This window comes from Urocampus carinirostris, chromosome 19 (genome assembly GCF_059441175.1).
Source record: "Urocampus carinirostris isolate Australia breed hairy pipefish chromosome 19, RoL_Ucar_1.0, whole genome shotgun sequence".
NCBI classification, from domain to species: domain Eukaryota; kingdom Metazoa; phylum Chordata; class Actinopteri; order Syngnathiformes; family Syngnathidae; genus Urocampus; species Urocampus carinirostris.
In genome coordinates, this window is record NC_142367.1 from 11,798,251 (window position 1) to 11,815,254 (window position 17,004).

Genomic DNA, 17,004 nt, shown 5'->3' on the forward strand with positions numbered 1-17,004 from the left:
CGCGCAACCTGCTGAAAATGGGTCCGCGACCAACTTTTGGGTCCTGACGCACCAGTTATGAAACACTACTTTATGGACAAAACGACAATGAAACACAACCTGTGCAGGGAAATGCAAACGTGGGGAAAAATTGATTAGGTTATGTTATCATTTTTCCTCATGTCTTGCTGAGGTATTGGATTTAAGCCCATTGGCATGAATAAAAATATTAAATACGTCAATCAGCTATTGGAGGCCACCACTCCAAATGTTTGGAGACCCCTGCAGTAAGAGGGAAAAAACAAGAGTAGAGAAGCAGCATTAATTATCAAGTAAACGGGCGCTAGGGCCCAGCGGCTTCCTCTATCCTCCACGCAGCAGCGGTGTCACCCCTCGCCCGGCGGAGGAGGAGAACCAGGCAGAAATCTGCTGCTCGCTGCAAGAGATCAAAATGATGCTGCCTTTCCAACGGGATTAAAACGTAAGCAATCTGTCGTCGGAAAGTCTGATCGCCGCTCCACTTCCTACGTCCGATTGTCATTTTTGGTGTTTTTTTGCTTCCGCTATTTGAACCGTTGCAATTCGGCGCAAGCTAATGTCAGATGCATCGTGCCCACTTTCTCTGCAGCGCAGTGCATGCAGGCAGGCCTTTGATGCGATCTCTTGTTTTTGTCTGCGTCCACCTGCGCCGGCTAGGCGGATAAGAGCAGCTTTGCCAGCGGGAGGTGCGCGAGGAGACATGCAGAGCATCCGTCTCCACGCCTGAGCCAACCACCATGATGAAGACGGAAGCCACCTCCAAAAGCACCACGCTTCGGAGCCCATCCCCGCACAGGAGCGCCTACGAGGCGGGGATGCAGGCCTTCAAGCCCGCCGATGACAACGCTGCCAACGGCGACGCTCAGGACGGCCCCCGGGGTCGCAGGTACGGGTCCAACGTGCACCGCATCAAAAACATGTTCCAGCAGTTGCAGACCACCGACGCCGACCCCGAGGAGGGCGACAAAGCCGTGCGCCTCTCCCTGCCCAGGGCGGGCAGCCTCAACGAAAACGTGGACCACAGCGCCCTGCTCAAGCTGGGCTCCACCGTTTCTGAGCGGGTCAGCAAGTTTGACACCAAGCCGGAAAACGGGCACCAGCGGGCGTCCTCGCCCAGCTACTCCAAGCTGCAGGAGACCCGGCGCATTTTCGAGCAGCAGGAGAAGGAGAAGCTGGCCACCACCCGGGTTCTCCTCAAGGCCGACAAGGGTCTGCCGGAGGGCCGGCTGGACGCCATGGCCCGCTTCAACGGCAGCACCGAGTCCCTGGACAGCTTGGACGCCGGTGAGGCCGTGTCGCCCACCGTCAGCCAGCTGAGTGCCGTTTTCGAGCGGGCGGCCGAGCTCCGCAACAACCTTAACCGGCTCTCGTCCACGCCGCCGCTTCCCTCCAGGGGGGTCAGCGCCAAGGTGGGTGTGCTCAACTCCAAAATCATCACCAAGAGAGCCAGCGCTTTGGCCTCCAGCCACCAGGGGGAGGACTTTGCCACCCGCAGGGGTGGCGGAACCGGGGAGGGCATCAACGGGGGCCAACATTCGGACCTGGAGCAGATCAGGGCAAAAACCGTGTCCGATGCCGGTGTGGAGGCCAAGGCCGAGGAACTGGAGGAAGCGGCGCGCTTGGAAAACGGCCAATTGGTCGAGGCGGTAGGCGGGGCCGAACGGACGACTGGGGAGGACGAGGACGGGGACGAGGATGGCGATGAGGATGACAGCTATGAAGCTGAGTCCAGCTGTGTAGAGATCGCGGGGCTCCCCGTGGAGGAAGAACCGCCGCCGACTCGCAAGATCCGCTTCAGCGCTGAGCCCATCAAGGTTTGTAAATCTGTATTTGGATTAGCGCTATCGACACTACCCACAAAATTATCTTTTCTCATATAAGTCCGAAAGACTACATCAAACATTACCAAGAAGAGTTATTCTACCTTTGACTCGTGGCTTAGCTTAGCGTAACCTGTTAGCATAAAACTGAACCACCAGGTTTCTAAACTGCTCTGGTACCGACAAATCAACAGCGAAAAATACTATTGACGACTAGAGATGTAAAAAAATGAATCCGTAAAGCTCCAGTGCATGTAACAGTCGCTGAGTTCTGTGATTCACACATCATTGACATTTTTCCCAACTGTTTCCTTCTCAAGTCACTCATGTTAGCCACTTGGTAGCAAGATACGGCTTGCTGCTAGCGAATGCTGCAAAGTCCCATGATTCGGGCATCTGGTGCTTGTTATCTCTGCCTTTTTCTCCCACTCTTTCCTTCTCTAGCCAATCATGTTGCCCACTTGTCTGCATGCTATGGCTTGCCTTTAGTTCCTATTGTAATTGTTTTCTGCTTTGTGGAAATAAAGCTTGCTACATCCTTCCACAGATGAGCTCTGCATGTGATGGTTGCCCGGTCCCGTTAAGAAAGATGCTTTCCTCTTTTTTCTCAACTGTTTCCTTCTCTAGCCACTCATATTTGTCACTTAGCTGAGAGCTATGGCGCATTGCTAGCTGCTAATGTTAAGGTTAGCTACTTTCAGTCCCACCTGCCTTCCACAGCTGAGCTCTGCAATTGATTGTCACCAAGTTCAGTGATTCCGGTATCTTCCACTATTTTTTCACTGTTTATTTCTCTAAGTAGGTTTGCCGCTAGCTCTTATTGTTATTGTTAGCTGCTCTGTGTAAATAAAGCTCTCCTTATCCTACCGTAGCTGGTCATTCAAGCAAACGTGATTCAGGGTCCTGACGCTTGATACATTGTACATTGCCATTTTAAACTGGACTGAATTTTGAGTGACTTCTCCAGCTAGCCGCTAAAGTTAGCCACTTATACTAGCTCTAACCAACTCCTCGCCCACTCAAGAAAATACGGAAGTACGTTTCCAAAATTTTGCCGAGTGGTATCCTTTGAATTACGCAATGTCACTTTAAGGTTTAAAAGATAAATGTAATAATACAGTAATAAGCATTCATAGTTGAGCTACTGGATTACAATGTGTACTGAAATGATTTCATTGACAGGTCAACCTTGCTCGACTTGACCCCGAAATGTCTTGCTTTGCGTCCCCACCAAGGGCCCCTGCCCCCCGCCTGTATCATACTGTACCCCACGCAGCCTTTTGTTTTGGAGATTGTTGCCGTGAGTGCCTGTCAGGGTCAAGCAGGAATGGGGAGGGGGAGGAAAACAAAAAAGGGGAGATGCTATTATGCTATTATACTATTATGCAGCTCAAATGTCACGCTTCTGTGTTACTCGCCAAACAGGAAGTAGCCATATTTAGAGCTTACTTCCTGTCAGTGACAGCCACAAACGCTGCTTATGAGTTGGCATCTATTTAAAAAAAATACAAAAGGGAGAGAAATAATACGATCAAGGGTAGAGTTCGTAGGCTCATTCTTTTTGTGTTTTGTGGCTTTATTGTCATCAGTCTGCTGTTGTTTGTAAAAATAGAAACAGGGCCTCTAAAATCACATTCACGAGAATTAAAAAAATTAAAACTAAGAATAATAACTCATCAATGTAGACTGACAACAGACAATAATGACTCCATTTATGAGCTTCAGCCTTTTGCTAGTGCAACTTCCTGTTTTGTAATACGTCGCATTCGGATAACATCGCCCCCCGCTTGTCTGGTAGGCATACTACAGCTTTCTGCTTCTCGTGGATAAACTTTTTTAAAATTGGAGATTGAAATAATCATCATAATTTTCTCCAGATTGAGTGAAATTATCTGATATGACTCACAACAGATTATTCAGTATTACTCTTCTCATTTCAAAGATATTTATGATTAGTAGTATATAGATAAAAATGATCAATATTATTAAAAAAATACCAGTTAAAGTTATGAGATGAATTTAATTTTTTTTTTTTTTAAACTAAGAAACAAATGTATTTTTACATTTGTACTGGAGTGTAATGTGTATTAGGTGTTTTGGGTTTTGGGTGGGAATAAAGGGGATTTTATTGTCTTATTGTACTGAATGTAATTCATTTCCTGAAAAGCTCTTCATAAATAAATTACATTTGATTTGAATAATAGTTATTTTGTTCATTGTGTGTACTAGCTTCTTTTATAAATAAATAATCTAATTGATTAGATAAATTACTCATAAATTTACTACTTTTTAATTGAATTGAAGATTGAAAAATAATTTGAATAAATCAAATATTCATACATATTTACAAAGTTCAAATCACTCAATTATTTAGATTAAATTAATTGATTTGGATTTAAATGGAAAAATAATTTGTATTTGCCGGGTGTTTTAATTTGAATCAACTATTATTTTTATAATATTAATTAAGCGAAATAGAAGATAAGTATTATAAATAAATAAAAAATAAAAATGTATTAATAGTAAATAAAATAATTGTTAAAATGAATACACTAAAAGAAAATTATTTGTGCAAAAAGCCATATTTTTTAATTTATGGTTTGTATTAGCGTCTTTTTAAGATACATATTTCAACTTATTCATGTAAATATCTATTTTAATAATTTATTTTTAGATCATTGAAATTAATCAATCCACTTTTCGGTTTTATTTTAAATTTGCTTAGAAAACTCGCAAAAAAATCTGAAAATTCGTTCGATTATATTGATTTTTTTTAAAGGCAAAGATAATCTCATTATTGTATTAGCTTATTTAAAAATTAACTAATCCAATAATTTATAATATTATTTATGTGGCTCTACCATCCATCCATTATCTGCACCACTTATTCTCATTAGGGTTGCGGGAGTGTTGGAGCCCATCCCAGCTATCTTCGGGCAGGGACACCCTGAACTGATTTTTATATAATTTAATTGATTAAATGATATACTCACTGATTTTAACAATTAAATATTATATGATCAACTTTTAATTTTAAATAAATTTACTTTAAAAGTATCCTCATAATACTCTAATTTCCAATTATTGAGACCTTAAGATAAGCCTGGCGTTAGCACGAACAAGATACTTAGTACTGATACTTGGTTTTGCTTCAATTTAGTGCAAATTGCTCCTTTTCACATGCTCACAATGACCACTTGGACGCGGTATATTTAAAAGTACGGTGCCTTGCGAAAGTATTGTCCCCCCCAAGGACTTATTATTGCCATATTTCAGCCTTCTAACTTATTGATAAAAAAACAAAAAAATTGTCAAAGAATCAACAACATGTGAGACACAATAATGAAAAGAAACCAAATGTATTCAGCATTGAATATTGTAGTCACAAATGAAAAATTGAAGTCATCGTTGCAAAATTATTTGTCCCCTTTTACGCAATACTTTATACAACCTCCTATTGCTGCAAACTCAGCCACAAGTCTTTTGGGGTATGTCTCTATAAGTTTTGCACAGCTTGAAACTGAAATTTTCTTTGTTACAAAACATCTGTTTGTTTTAAACAATTCCATTGTATATTTTGCTTAATATTTTGGGTCTTTGTCCTGTTGGAAGGTGAACCCGTGTGTCATTTTCAGGTCTCTTGCACATTCCAACTGGTTTTCTGCCAGATTTGCTCTGTCATTGGCTCCATCAATCTTTCCATCAACTCTAGTGATCTTCCCAGTCCCTGCTGACGAAAATGAACTTCAGAGCATAATGCTGCCATTGCCAAGTTTGACAGCAGGGATGTTGTTTGCTGTCTGATGCGCAGTAAACTTACGCCAAACGTAACACTTTGCATTCAGCCCAAAAAGTTCAATTTTGGGCTCATCTGACCCGAGAGCACCTTGCTCCTATTTGGCTTCTTGCAAAAGTCAAACAGGCTTTTTAATGGTAATCTTTCAGAAAGGGAATTCTTCTGGCCACTCTTCCACAGAGGGCAGATTTGTGCAAAGTATGTTGTCTTAGTTGTCTTATGCACAGATTGTCCCACCTCAATTGTGTATGCCTGCAGGTCATCCAATGTAATTGCACTTGTTCTTGTTTTGGCCAAACGTTTAGAGGGGTGGCCAGGTTTTGGTAGGTTTAAAGTTGTTTTCTGCTCTGGGAAATGTGTAAATGTTGCAAAATCTCGTTGTATCCCATTCCTGCGTTAAACCTTTCCACAACTTTATCTCGGATCTGCCTTATCTCTATTTGATCTTCATAATGCTGTCTATTCTCCTCTGAGCCAATCTGTGAGCAAGTGCCTTTAAACTAAAACTAAATGACACACAGTTGCACTCTGTTCTTCCATCGTTAGTCATTTAGGTCCACAATGGATCATTCAGAAGCCATCACGGAACTGCTGGAGTCATTTGGCTGAGCTGAGAGAACAGGCAGGCAATATTTTTGGAAAACCCAATTTTCAGTTTTTTCATTGTAAACCAGCTCGGTGGCCTTGGGGGTATGGCGACTGGGAGGTTGTGGTTCAAGCCTTGGCCGAGTCAAACATTGGTACCCGTTAGCTCCCTGCTTGGCGTTCAGCATTAGGGGTTGGAGTTGGGGGGTTTGATCACCTAATGACTCCCAACACCTCAGTTGGGTTGAGCGAGGGGGCTGGGAATCCCCTCCTCTGACTCAATCTCCCAAAAAGAGTCAGAAATTACTCTAGGGGGATATGGCTGTGGTATATATATATATATATATATATATATATATATATATATATATATATATATATATATATATATATATATATATATATATATATATATATATATACCGTATTTTCCGCACTATATGGCGCACCATGTTATAAGGCGCACCTTCAATGAATGATATATTTTAAAACTTATGCCATACATAAGACGCACCCCATTATAAGGCGCTATAAGTGCATGCTGGTTTAAGATCAGGTAATTGTGCAATTTTGTAATTGTAATCCTGTGCAGTCCTTCGAGACATTTTTGGGATTAAGGGCTATTTACGGTAAATAAATGTGACGACTTGACTACAGTAGAGAATGTAGTTACTTCATGCAACCTCTAGATGTTGCCACGCTCAAGGGAATGTCAACAAAATATTCAAAAAGGTCAAACTTTATTAACAAACAAGCTTTCCACAACTCCATTCACTCCCAAAATAAATAAACAGCCGTTTTATTATTTTCTCTGAGGTAAAGCATTTTCGTGACACATCTTTGAACAACATCGACATATCATTTTATTTTTTGTCCATTTAGTCAACACGCAAAGAAAAAAACGTCTGATACTGTTATTTTAAATGAAACGTTAGTGCAATCGCAATAAAGTGACACTCGTAATGTGCAAAAACAACGAGTGCAAAGCAATAACATAATAACTGTAAAATGTAAAACGTAAACACACAAAAGAAAAACAAAGATCACTCTATAAGCTCCTCATCGACGAATCCCTCGAATTCTTCTTCTGCTGTGTTCGAATTGACCATATCTCAGTGAATGGGCCATCCAACACGTCCGGTGTTTTTGTGCCAGCGCTGTTGCCTTCATACGTATAGTTATCGTACTGACACTTCTGCTTGCCGCTCTTTGTTGAACAACCCACTGTTCAAGTGTCTCCTCTAACTCTGGCCATCTTGCTTTATTGCCACGGAAACTTTGTTGAGTTTTCCTTACTTGGCGGAGCTTATCTTCATCCTTTCTCCACTTCCGTACCATCGATTCATTTAAGTTTAACTCTCTCGCTGCCGCTCTATTGCCGTGTTGTGCTGCGTGACTGATCGCTTTGAGTTTAAACTCGGCGTTGTACGCGTGTCTCTTAACAGGAGCCATTTTCTTATACAAATGCACGTATGAAAGAGAATCTCGCTCTCTCTCTCGCTCTCTCTCTCTCTCAAACGTGACATTCTGAATAATTCTGCGTTTGTTTAAGGTAAATTGTGCTTTACATCTTCACCAGTCATAACCCTGGATTCAGACAAATACTGTATTTGTTGAATATGAATTAAGCAGTTTAATGGGGTAGCCATTTTGCCACTTAGTAAACAAATACAACACGAGCCCCGGCAACTACCAATCGTTTAATATTTCCCAGTATGCACAGCGCGAAAAATGGAGTCGGCGGCTGTTTCTCGTAGTTGCGAGACCTTGCGAATTTAATATTGAGCCATATATAAGGCGCACTGTGTTATAAGGCGCATGGTCAGCTTTTGAAAAAAACAAGACTTTTAGGTGCGCCTTATAGTGCGGAAAATACGGTATATATATATCATGGTAAATATAATTTAAGATGAAGAAATGATTTGGTTCCACTTCATTGTTTCATCTCGCATGTCGATTCTTAGGAAATATTTTCAGTTTTTAAGCTCTAAGTTTGAAGCCTGAAATGTGGCAATATGACAAAAAGTTTTTGAGAGGCCAATACTTTCTGTAATTAAAAGTCGCCACTCAAACTTGACTTCGGGATGCCGCTCATTTTTTGACATGCAAACGAATCCATGGTTGTCAATCGAATGCCACCGGCGCTAGCTCAGCTGTTTAGTGTCCGCGGCTAGCCGTTTTTGTAGGACATCCCATGCCGCATCGGGAGGGGAGGAGTGGGGGGAATTTCCTGGCCATCTGTTGGCTCTTCTGACCTACTATCAGTCACAACTGGAATGGCGTCCTTCTTTGGCGTACACTGACCCCCTCCCATATCGCCCCCTCCATCTCTAATCCTACTGTTTGTCTTGTAAACACAACAACATTGTCTGTGGTGAAAGTGTGACCCTTTCAATCAACTGCAAACTGAAATCCAAAATCAGCGAGCCCCCCTGCACAGGATCCCTCACCCCGACTCAAAATCAATGACGTACACAAGCACTTATTTTGTGCGTGTGCGTTTGTATTTATGTAAGCCACATGCTTTTAATCCCACTAAATACAAAGGTAACCTAGATCAAAAACCTCTGCGCAAGCTCGTTTAAGGCTTTATAAGGCTTTATTTTGCAGGATAAATTACTGTTTTTCTTTTTTTTTAATGAATTCACATTTCATTTTTAATTCCATTCTTTTTTGATCCTATGATGCCAATTTTGTTTTTGTCCATGTGTCATTTATACTAATATTACAAGAATATTTTTAAAAAGGGGTTATTTTTATACTTTTATTATTGATTTTATCACAACAATATTGTGTTGCATTATTGTTGTTATACTTTCATTTTATTCAATATTATTAATAATTAGTTATTCATTTTCAGGATTTAGAGAATTCAATAAATTAACTTTCCAATGTTTTTTTTTTTCAAATACTTGAGAAAACAAAACAAATCCAAAAATTGCGTTTATTAAATTAATTGATGAAACTATTTAATCCTTATTTTGTATTTTTTTCAAAATTAATTTTAAGATTAAAAAAAAATAATCGGTCACATTTTCAAACTATTTTAAATTCAGTTACCTCAAAGTCAGTACGTTGATCAGAACAAAATAACGAATTACTTTATTAAGAATATCATAGTGTTAATGATGACTTTTCAAAAAAAAATATTATATTAAAAAATGAACGAATATTTTCTTAATTTTGGCAATCAAAATCCCAAAACATCATTGTATAGATTAAAATGATAAATTTAATTATTTAGTCCTTTATTTGTTAAATGATATTTTAAAGGATTTTAAAAGGAACAAATTCTGATTTCATTACTTAAAAATCACAATAAATCATTAGATTACTTCTGGATGTAACAATGATTTTTTATTATATTAAGTATTCTGTATCTTAATTCCAAATGACTTTCCTGTTATTTTTTGAATTATTTGTTAGTGTTTCTGTAAAGAACCGGAACAGGATCAGGACCCAAATGGGTGACGTTTCTCACACAAGCTTTTACTTTACGGGAAATGAGGAGTCATGCACGTTAGGCAGCGGTCTGACGCGGAAAGACAGGAAGCCAGAGACCGACGAGACCGATACCAATTGCCTGAGCAGATATCGGACAGATGGGGTCGATACCGGACAGGACGGGACAGACAGGATCGATATTGAAATAGGATATTAAAATCAAACAGGACAAACTAAACTGGAATTAAAACTAGAGAGAATTATAAACAGGACAAAAATAGACGGGAACGAAACTGGAAACCGATATTAAACAGGACAAAATTAACGGGAACAATACCCGACAGGAAATACCAACAGGAAACAGGACGAGTCAGAACCCACATATTGCCGGGCAGAGGTTCGTTGACGGACTGACAAGGAAGAGTGAGAGCACTGAGCTTAAATAGACAGAAAGCCATTCTGTCAACCAGCCGCAGCTGGCGCCAATTGGGCGCCATGGCAACCGTGACAATTTCTTTGTTTATTTTTTACTCAGGATGGATTTAACGACCAAAAATAATGCTCAAAATTTGTCAAGGTGACAAATTTTTTAGAGTGAATCAAGGATGGGTGAACATCTACACCAGATATCGGTATCGAGCAAATAATCTGCTTTATTTAGAAGCATTAGTTGTCTTTTATTATGAAATTTGGGAATAAAAACAAGAAACTAAGCAACACAGATTCATGAATATGTTAAAAATATGAAAGAAATGAGTCCCTGTATTTGTGTGGATTTTGTTTTGTTTTAAGTGCTATCACTTTTAGTATTATTGTATATGCTGTATCAAATATCGATGTCAGACTTTTCTGAACTTATCCTGTGTTAATTTAGGCCACTATAAGAAGTATTACAATACGCACACCTCTTAAATCAGCCTTAGAAGCTTTTCCCGGTGTTAAAGGAGATTTAAATGTAAAAAGCAAACCCTTGTTGAGTGTTCAGCGATGCATGCAAACACAATCATACTGTAAATCTCCAAACGGAAAGGGGGGGTACTAAGAGGAAGAGGGGTCGTTGGATGCGAGGAGCTGGTAGCGTGTCGCCATGGAGACGGAGCAAAGCCGCGTCATGAGAATGAGCGCGGCGCTTACAAAACCGACACGTCGAGGTGCAAAAGGATAGAGCCGGGGTGTGAAAAAAAACGTTTTTTTGTGAGGAGGAGAAAAAAAAAGAGACGTCGACAATTGCTAGCGATTGAGTGGAATGTGCGAGGTGCTGAATGCATAATCACTTCGTGCGCGTGTGTGCAACTGCGGGACACCCCCATTAGCATGCCGGAGGTGTTTATGTAAATGACGAGGCTTGGAAAAAGAAGCACAGTAAATGTGGCGTGTTGAAAGACGTTCCTCTGTTTTTTTAAAGGCCCAGTGTGTATATAGCGATCTCTATAGTGCTGTGACATTCATTTAAATAAAACACTATTGATTTAAACAATAAGCAACGGCACATCTCATAAACGTCTTTTTAGGTTTAGAAATGTGTAATTACATTAGAAAACTTCAGGAAGCAAAGGTGTTCGGCCACTATCTTGCTATTACGGAAGCCTGAATGACCATTTTGTGATGCTTTAAGCCAGGGGTCAGGAACCTATATATGGCTCTTTTTACGAGTATATATATGACAGATAAAATAAGACTCGAGCAAATCTCATCAATAGTGTTCCATTTCTGAAAAACGCAGAGTCGTGTGTAATGCGCGCATAGCTAACACAGTGCTGCTAGCAAGATTAGTTTGGTCAAGTATATAAAGAGCATACGCCCCACCACAATTTACAAATCAAGGTGTCACACCACTAGACCCTGTTTGGGCTGTAAGGAATCCTTTATGCGGAAACTCATTTAACATTTAAGGCTCACTGTTAAGACACTTAATAATGAAAACCCACAGAAAAACTGTAAACAGCCAGAAATGCCAGCCAAGCACACAGAACAATTTGATTGTGTTAGTGGTAGGGGTGGGCAGAGCTATGCACATAGCGCATTTGTCTTTGCCCAGCGCCGTCTGCACTGAAGCTAAATACGTCAGGATCCTTGTTTGCAGTATTTTGCGCCATTTTTACAAAAGAACCCTGCTTGCACCATGTTTTGGAACCATTATTTATATAAAAAAAAAAGAAGGTTGAAATGAGCATCAACGATCTTAAGTATTTGTGCGAGGGAGACAAGTTTAAAGTGGTATGTTTGTTGATTTGGGACACAGGCTCTGGAATTATTCTTGTTTAATTAATTTTATCAAATCATGGAACATTACTCTGTGAAAAAACTGGGCTGATTTTGTCCGGCGAGCAGGTATGAATTATTCATCAAAATATATGGTATGAATCTATAAGAAAAAAAAAATCTTTATTTCTTATTATTGCTCTTTTGGTCAAAAAACGGTTCCAGACCCCTGCTTAAAGCACTTACTAGTCAGTTACCTCCAAAACGGAGTCTTCCATGTGATGGTCACCGAGTCCCGTGATTGAGGCATCTTCCTCTTTTTTCTACTGTTACCTTCTCTAGCCACTTCGATACAAGCTATAGCTCACCAATCCTGTTATTGTCAGCTGCTCCTACTTCTCCTTTCATTGTAACTCGCCTTTGACAAGTGAAAGTCACAGAGATCCGTGATTTGAGTATTTTGGAATTTTTTTCCACTGTTTCCGTCTCTAGCCACTCATGTAACTGACTTAGCTGCCCGTTGCTGATCTCATTATTAGTTATCCTGCTTTTATTTTATGTGTAATTCGCCTGCCTTAGCTGAGTCTTGTCGTTCAGGCATCTTTTTCCCCCCGCTGTTTCCTTCTCTAGCCACTCAGCCACTTGGCTACAGACAATGTCTCGCTATTTTTAGCTGTGCTGTATAAGTAAAGCTACCTTTGTCCTCAAGTTTAATATTGATTTAAATGATAAGCAAAAATAGATGAACTATGTGCATTTTTTCAAACATTCGTAGGTCGAGAAATTTGTATTTATTTAACATTATATCACTCTGCCATTTTGCTACTACGGGTACCCAAAAATAACTAAAACGTGGATAAAAGTCTGGGCAAAAAAAGAAAAAAAAATGGTGCTTAATGGTCACTTTGATTCCCTGTTATGTTTATTCTTACTTGTGATTTTAGCACTTATTTTTAGTTGCATGACAAAATACTACAAAAATACTACAAAATACTCAAAAACACTCACTGTCCCTTCAACTTTCTTATTAAAGTGGGGGCATCGAACTATCATGCTGATGTCCGCAAATGTCCCCCGGGGTGCGGGTTTGAGACCCTTGCTTTAAATGAAAAGATTAATGTTGGATTTCATCTTTTGTTATAATGTGTACTACTAGTATTCTCAAAGAGCTGCACGTTCAACATTACAACATCCCCTGATCTGAAACCTACAGGAGGGCAAGGAAAAACACAAAATTCTCAACAAACCTAGAGAAGGGGTCACTCATGAGGTAATCAGGCTGTTATAGATGTTGCAAGGGCATCAGCAGAAAATACACAGACATTCTCAACATTAAATATAGCTAATAACGGAATTTTCAGTTGACAGCTTCCTGTTCCAATATTTTTTGCATGCAGTGTTTTCTAGATCAGGGGTCTCCAATGTGGTGCCTGTGGGCACCAGCATGTCCCCTAAGGACAGCTGAGGTGCCCATGGACCTGTTCTGAAATAGCTCACCAGTGCTGGGTCAATGTGATTTTCTAGTAAAACTATTTTTTTTACTGGTTGAATGAATCTACTTAACCCTACTTCCAATAATTAAATTGGTAATAACATAGTAACAACATAGTAATAACATGATAAGTGGTTATTTTAGAAATACATATCAAACTGGTTGCCTTATGCGCTTATTAGTAACAAAAAGTTGTTTTCAGCTTAAAAAAGGATGGAGGTCCTTGTTCTAGATGATACATAAGGTCCAAGTGCTCGCAAGATGGCTCAAAATGCATGCATTGTGCAACAACCAGGCTCATCTTTCTCCCTCGAGGACAATAAGACAAGAGTGTCGAGTAATTGCTTCATATTATCTTTATTTGATTCAGAATCTAATTCGGTGGTGACCAATTCGCCAGTAGGTACTGCTCACGGTTTTCCATACGAACTAATTCGCCTCATATTGTGTCTAGCAACACTCTAAATATATTTTAATTTTAGCTTTAAATGATCAATTTTTCAATTAATTGATATGGATAATGAACAATCAGTCCAGAAGGAAAATAATAGACACACAAATAAATAATGCACGTGTTTGACACAAACTACATTTATTTACATGACGAGGAAAATGTAATCAAATGAAAGAATAAAAAGGGCATTGTTGACACCGGCCTTGTAGTCTTAGATAACGAAAACAGGGAAACCAATTTGTTGGCAATAACAAAATTATCAATTCATAAACCCGGTTAAGATAATCAAGTCATGGCGAAAAAACCCCTCCTCAGACAAGTCTCTCAATCAATTTGTCGCATTCCTCAGCCGAGGGATAGGGAAAAGGAGAACCATGACTTGGTTTTGCCATGTTTCCTGGCTGGGGAAACGAGGCTGTGGCTTTCATTGTTGGTTGCCATTGTCCCCAGGACACCTCGGCAGGCGAGGCCTTTCCCTCCCACGGAGCACGTGTGAAGTCAGCAGGAAAAAAAGAGGAGGTCGAGAAAGCTGGTTGCACACACTTTCAAAGGGGATCAGGTCACGTAGGCAGGTTGCTGCTTTTAAAAATAAAGTCCTCCAACAGGTTAATTATAATCATTATGACAATTATAAATGTGTATAACGGGCAACATTTCATTTGGACATGCAATGAACTAGTTCCTATCATGAACATGAGACACAGATACAGATCATTCATCCTTTGATTACAAATAAACACTTTGGGGTTTCAAATCTTTATTATACAGCTGGAAAGTCTGGTCACCTTCTGTGAATGGATTGTTCTGTGAGTGGAGTCAGCTTGGGACATTGTCTCTACAAGAGTATGAGGTCGCCATCTCTCACGAGCTATTGAATATAAGTTTGTTTGAAGCCTACATTTAGACACTACCAATGAAGTTGCGGAGTGAATCTCAGAGGCTAGAGCATTCCACAGCACCGGGGCCTGAACGGAGAATGATCTCAAACATGGGGATATCTTCTTGGCTCTTGGAATTACTGATAGACCAGCGTTTACAGAGTGAAGGCTCCTAGTTGGAACATAGGGGAAAATGAAAACAAAAATATACGAGGGGGCAAGTCCATGCAGAATTTTGTAAAAACTAACAGTGACACAAGCCAGAAACGGAGACAAGACCCAGTAGCGTTCGTTTACTCAGTTTTATTGATAAAGAAAGAGAGCAGTGCTTGCTTCCACGATCCGATGATTGAAGGACACGGGTAGCAGGTGGCTGGAACGCGGAAGTGGCACTGCCGTGTCGAGCGAGGATAATCGTAGGCAGCAGGGATACTAGCCGGGACGGGAGAGCAAGGGCGGTATCGAGTCCAGAAAGGAGGTCGGCAACAGGTATCAGGCAGGAAACAGGGCAAAACAGGTCGATGGTCGGGATGGAAGACCAGGGCAGAAACGGGTCCAGAAACAGGTCGGCAACAGATATCAGGCAGGAGAAAACAGGGCAGGAAAATGTTGGAAGGTATGAGCTTGCCTAGCTGGGAAAATAGGTTCGCAAACGGTCTGACGGCTTGGGGTTTAAAAGGAGTCTTTGAACCAATCAGCGCTCAGGGCTATTGGCACCATTTGGGCAGTCACAGGTGCCCTGAATCAGCAATCATGACAAACAGAACCATAAAACCATAATAAATTGATAATAGTAAAATGAAGGAAAAATAAAGGGATAATACCAAATATTTGTATGTTTTGTGCACGTCAGGTGTTCGCCACCTACCCCAATGAGGACTACGACCGTCGCAATGAGGACGTGGACCCAATGGCGGCGTCCGCCGAGTACGAGCTGGAAAAGCGAGTGGAGCGGCTGGATCTGTTCCCGGTGGAATTGGAGAAAGGTCAGAACCTCCAAATAATGGAGATTTTGTGCAAAAATATGAGAGAAAAGAGCATAACCTTCAACATTTCTTCAACACAAAGGCATGTTTAGATATTTATAAGAGGTTATAGTTAGAAGTGTGTGCATCTTTGCCATATATGCCTTAAAAGCTTTTGTTTCTGCCTGCAGAGCCACGAAAATAGATGGGGTACTAAAAAAAACGACTTTTCATGTGGTACTAATACTTCAGTAAAAAAATAGACATCTTGGAAATAAAGGGCAAAGGCTTTTCCTTTCAATTATTCAATTGATATCTTTTCTTCTCTTAAATTAGTATTATAAGCGACAAAATACCTTTTTTATCCTTAGTTATTTTTTATAATTAATATATATTACCCCGCAACATTATTTAACATTAATTATTAATTTCTAAAAATCACAGATTACTTCCAGGCACATGTGAAAAAATACATAGATTACGGTAGATTATTTTTGTTTACGTTTTTAACAATTGTATTTGTGAAAAATAAACAAATGAGAAGAAAAAAAAAATAATAATAATAATCACAAGAATTATATCTATATACTACATATATAATATCTAAATATATATTTACATAATATGTATTATATACATACAGTGAAGAAAATAAGTATTTGAACACCCTGCTATTATGCTATTTCTCCCACTTAGAAATCATGGAGGGGTCTGAAATTTTCATCGAAAGTGCATGTCCACTGTGAGAGAGATAAACTAAAAAGAAAAATCCAGAAATCACAATGCATGATTTTTTAACAATTTATTTGTGTGATATAGCTGCAAATGAGTATCTAAACACCTGTGTATCATCTAGAATTCTGACCCTGAAAGACGTGTTAGTCCACCCATTAGAAGTCCACCTGCACTCTATGAATCATCGTGACTCAGATGCATTGGTTTGAGGTCGTTAGCTGCATAAATACACCTCTCCACCCCATAAAATCAGTAGGACTTGAACTTGTAACATGAATAAGACCAAAGAGCTGTCTAAAGACACCAGAGACTAAATTGTACACCTCCACCAGGCTGGAAAGGGTTACGGAGCAATTACCGAGCAACTTGGTGAAAAAAGGTCCACTGTTGGAGCAATCGTTAGAAAATGGAAGAAGTTAAACATGAGGGTCAATCTCCGTAGGAGTGGAGCCTGATGAAAGATATCACTTTGTGGGGTCTCAATGATTCTAAGAAAGGTGAGGAATCAGCCCGGAACTACACAACAGGAGTTGGTCAATGACCTGAAAAGAGCGGGGACCACCGTTTCCAAGTTTACTGTAGGTAACTAAGACGTCATGATTTGAAATCATGCAT

The 17,004-nt window shown here is 40.0% G+C and overlaps 1 protein-coding gene across 2 annotated transcripts in view; it reads left to right on the forward strand.

Annotated features, from left to right (window-relative positions):
• Nucleotides 1-350: 350 nt before the first annotated feature.
• Nucleotides 351-17,004, forward strand: part of ppp1r9bb (protein phosphatase 1, regulatory subunit 9Bb) — a 31,305-nt gene continuing 14,651 nt past the window's right edge. Inside the window, exons 1-3 of one of the 2 annotated variants that reach the window (XM_088323029.1) lie at nucleotides 351-460; nucleotides 608-1,832; nucleotides 15,543-15,675. In XM_088323029.1, coding sequence (XP_088179155.1) covers nucleotides 756-1,832; nucleotides 15,543-15,675 — 1,210 coding nt within the window. In that variant the 5' untranslated portion in view covers nucleotides 351-460; nucleotides 608-755. The remainder of the gene's footprint in view (nucleotides 461-607; nucleotides 1,833-15,542; nucleotides 15,676-17,004) is intronic. The other variant, XM_088323028.1, reaches the window with a different exon arrangement.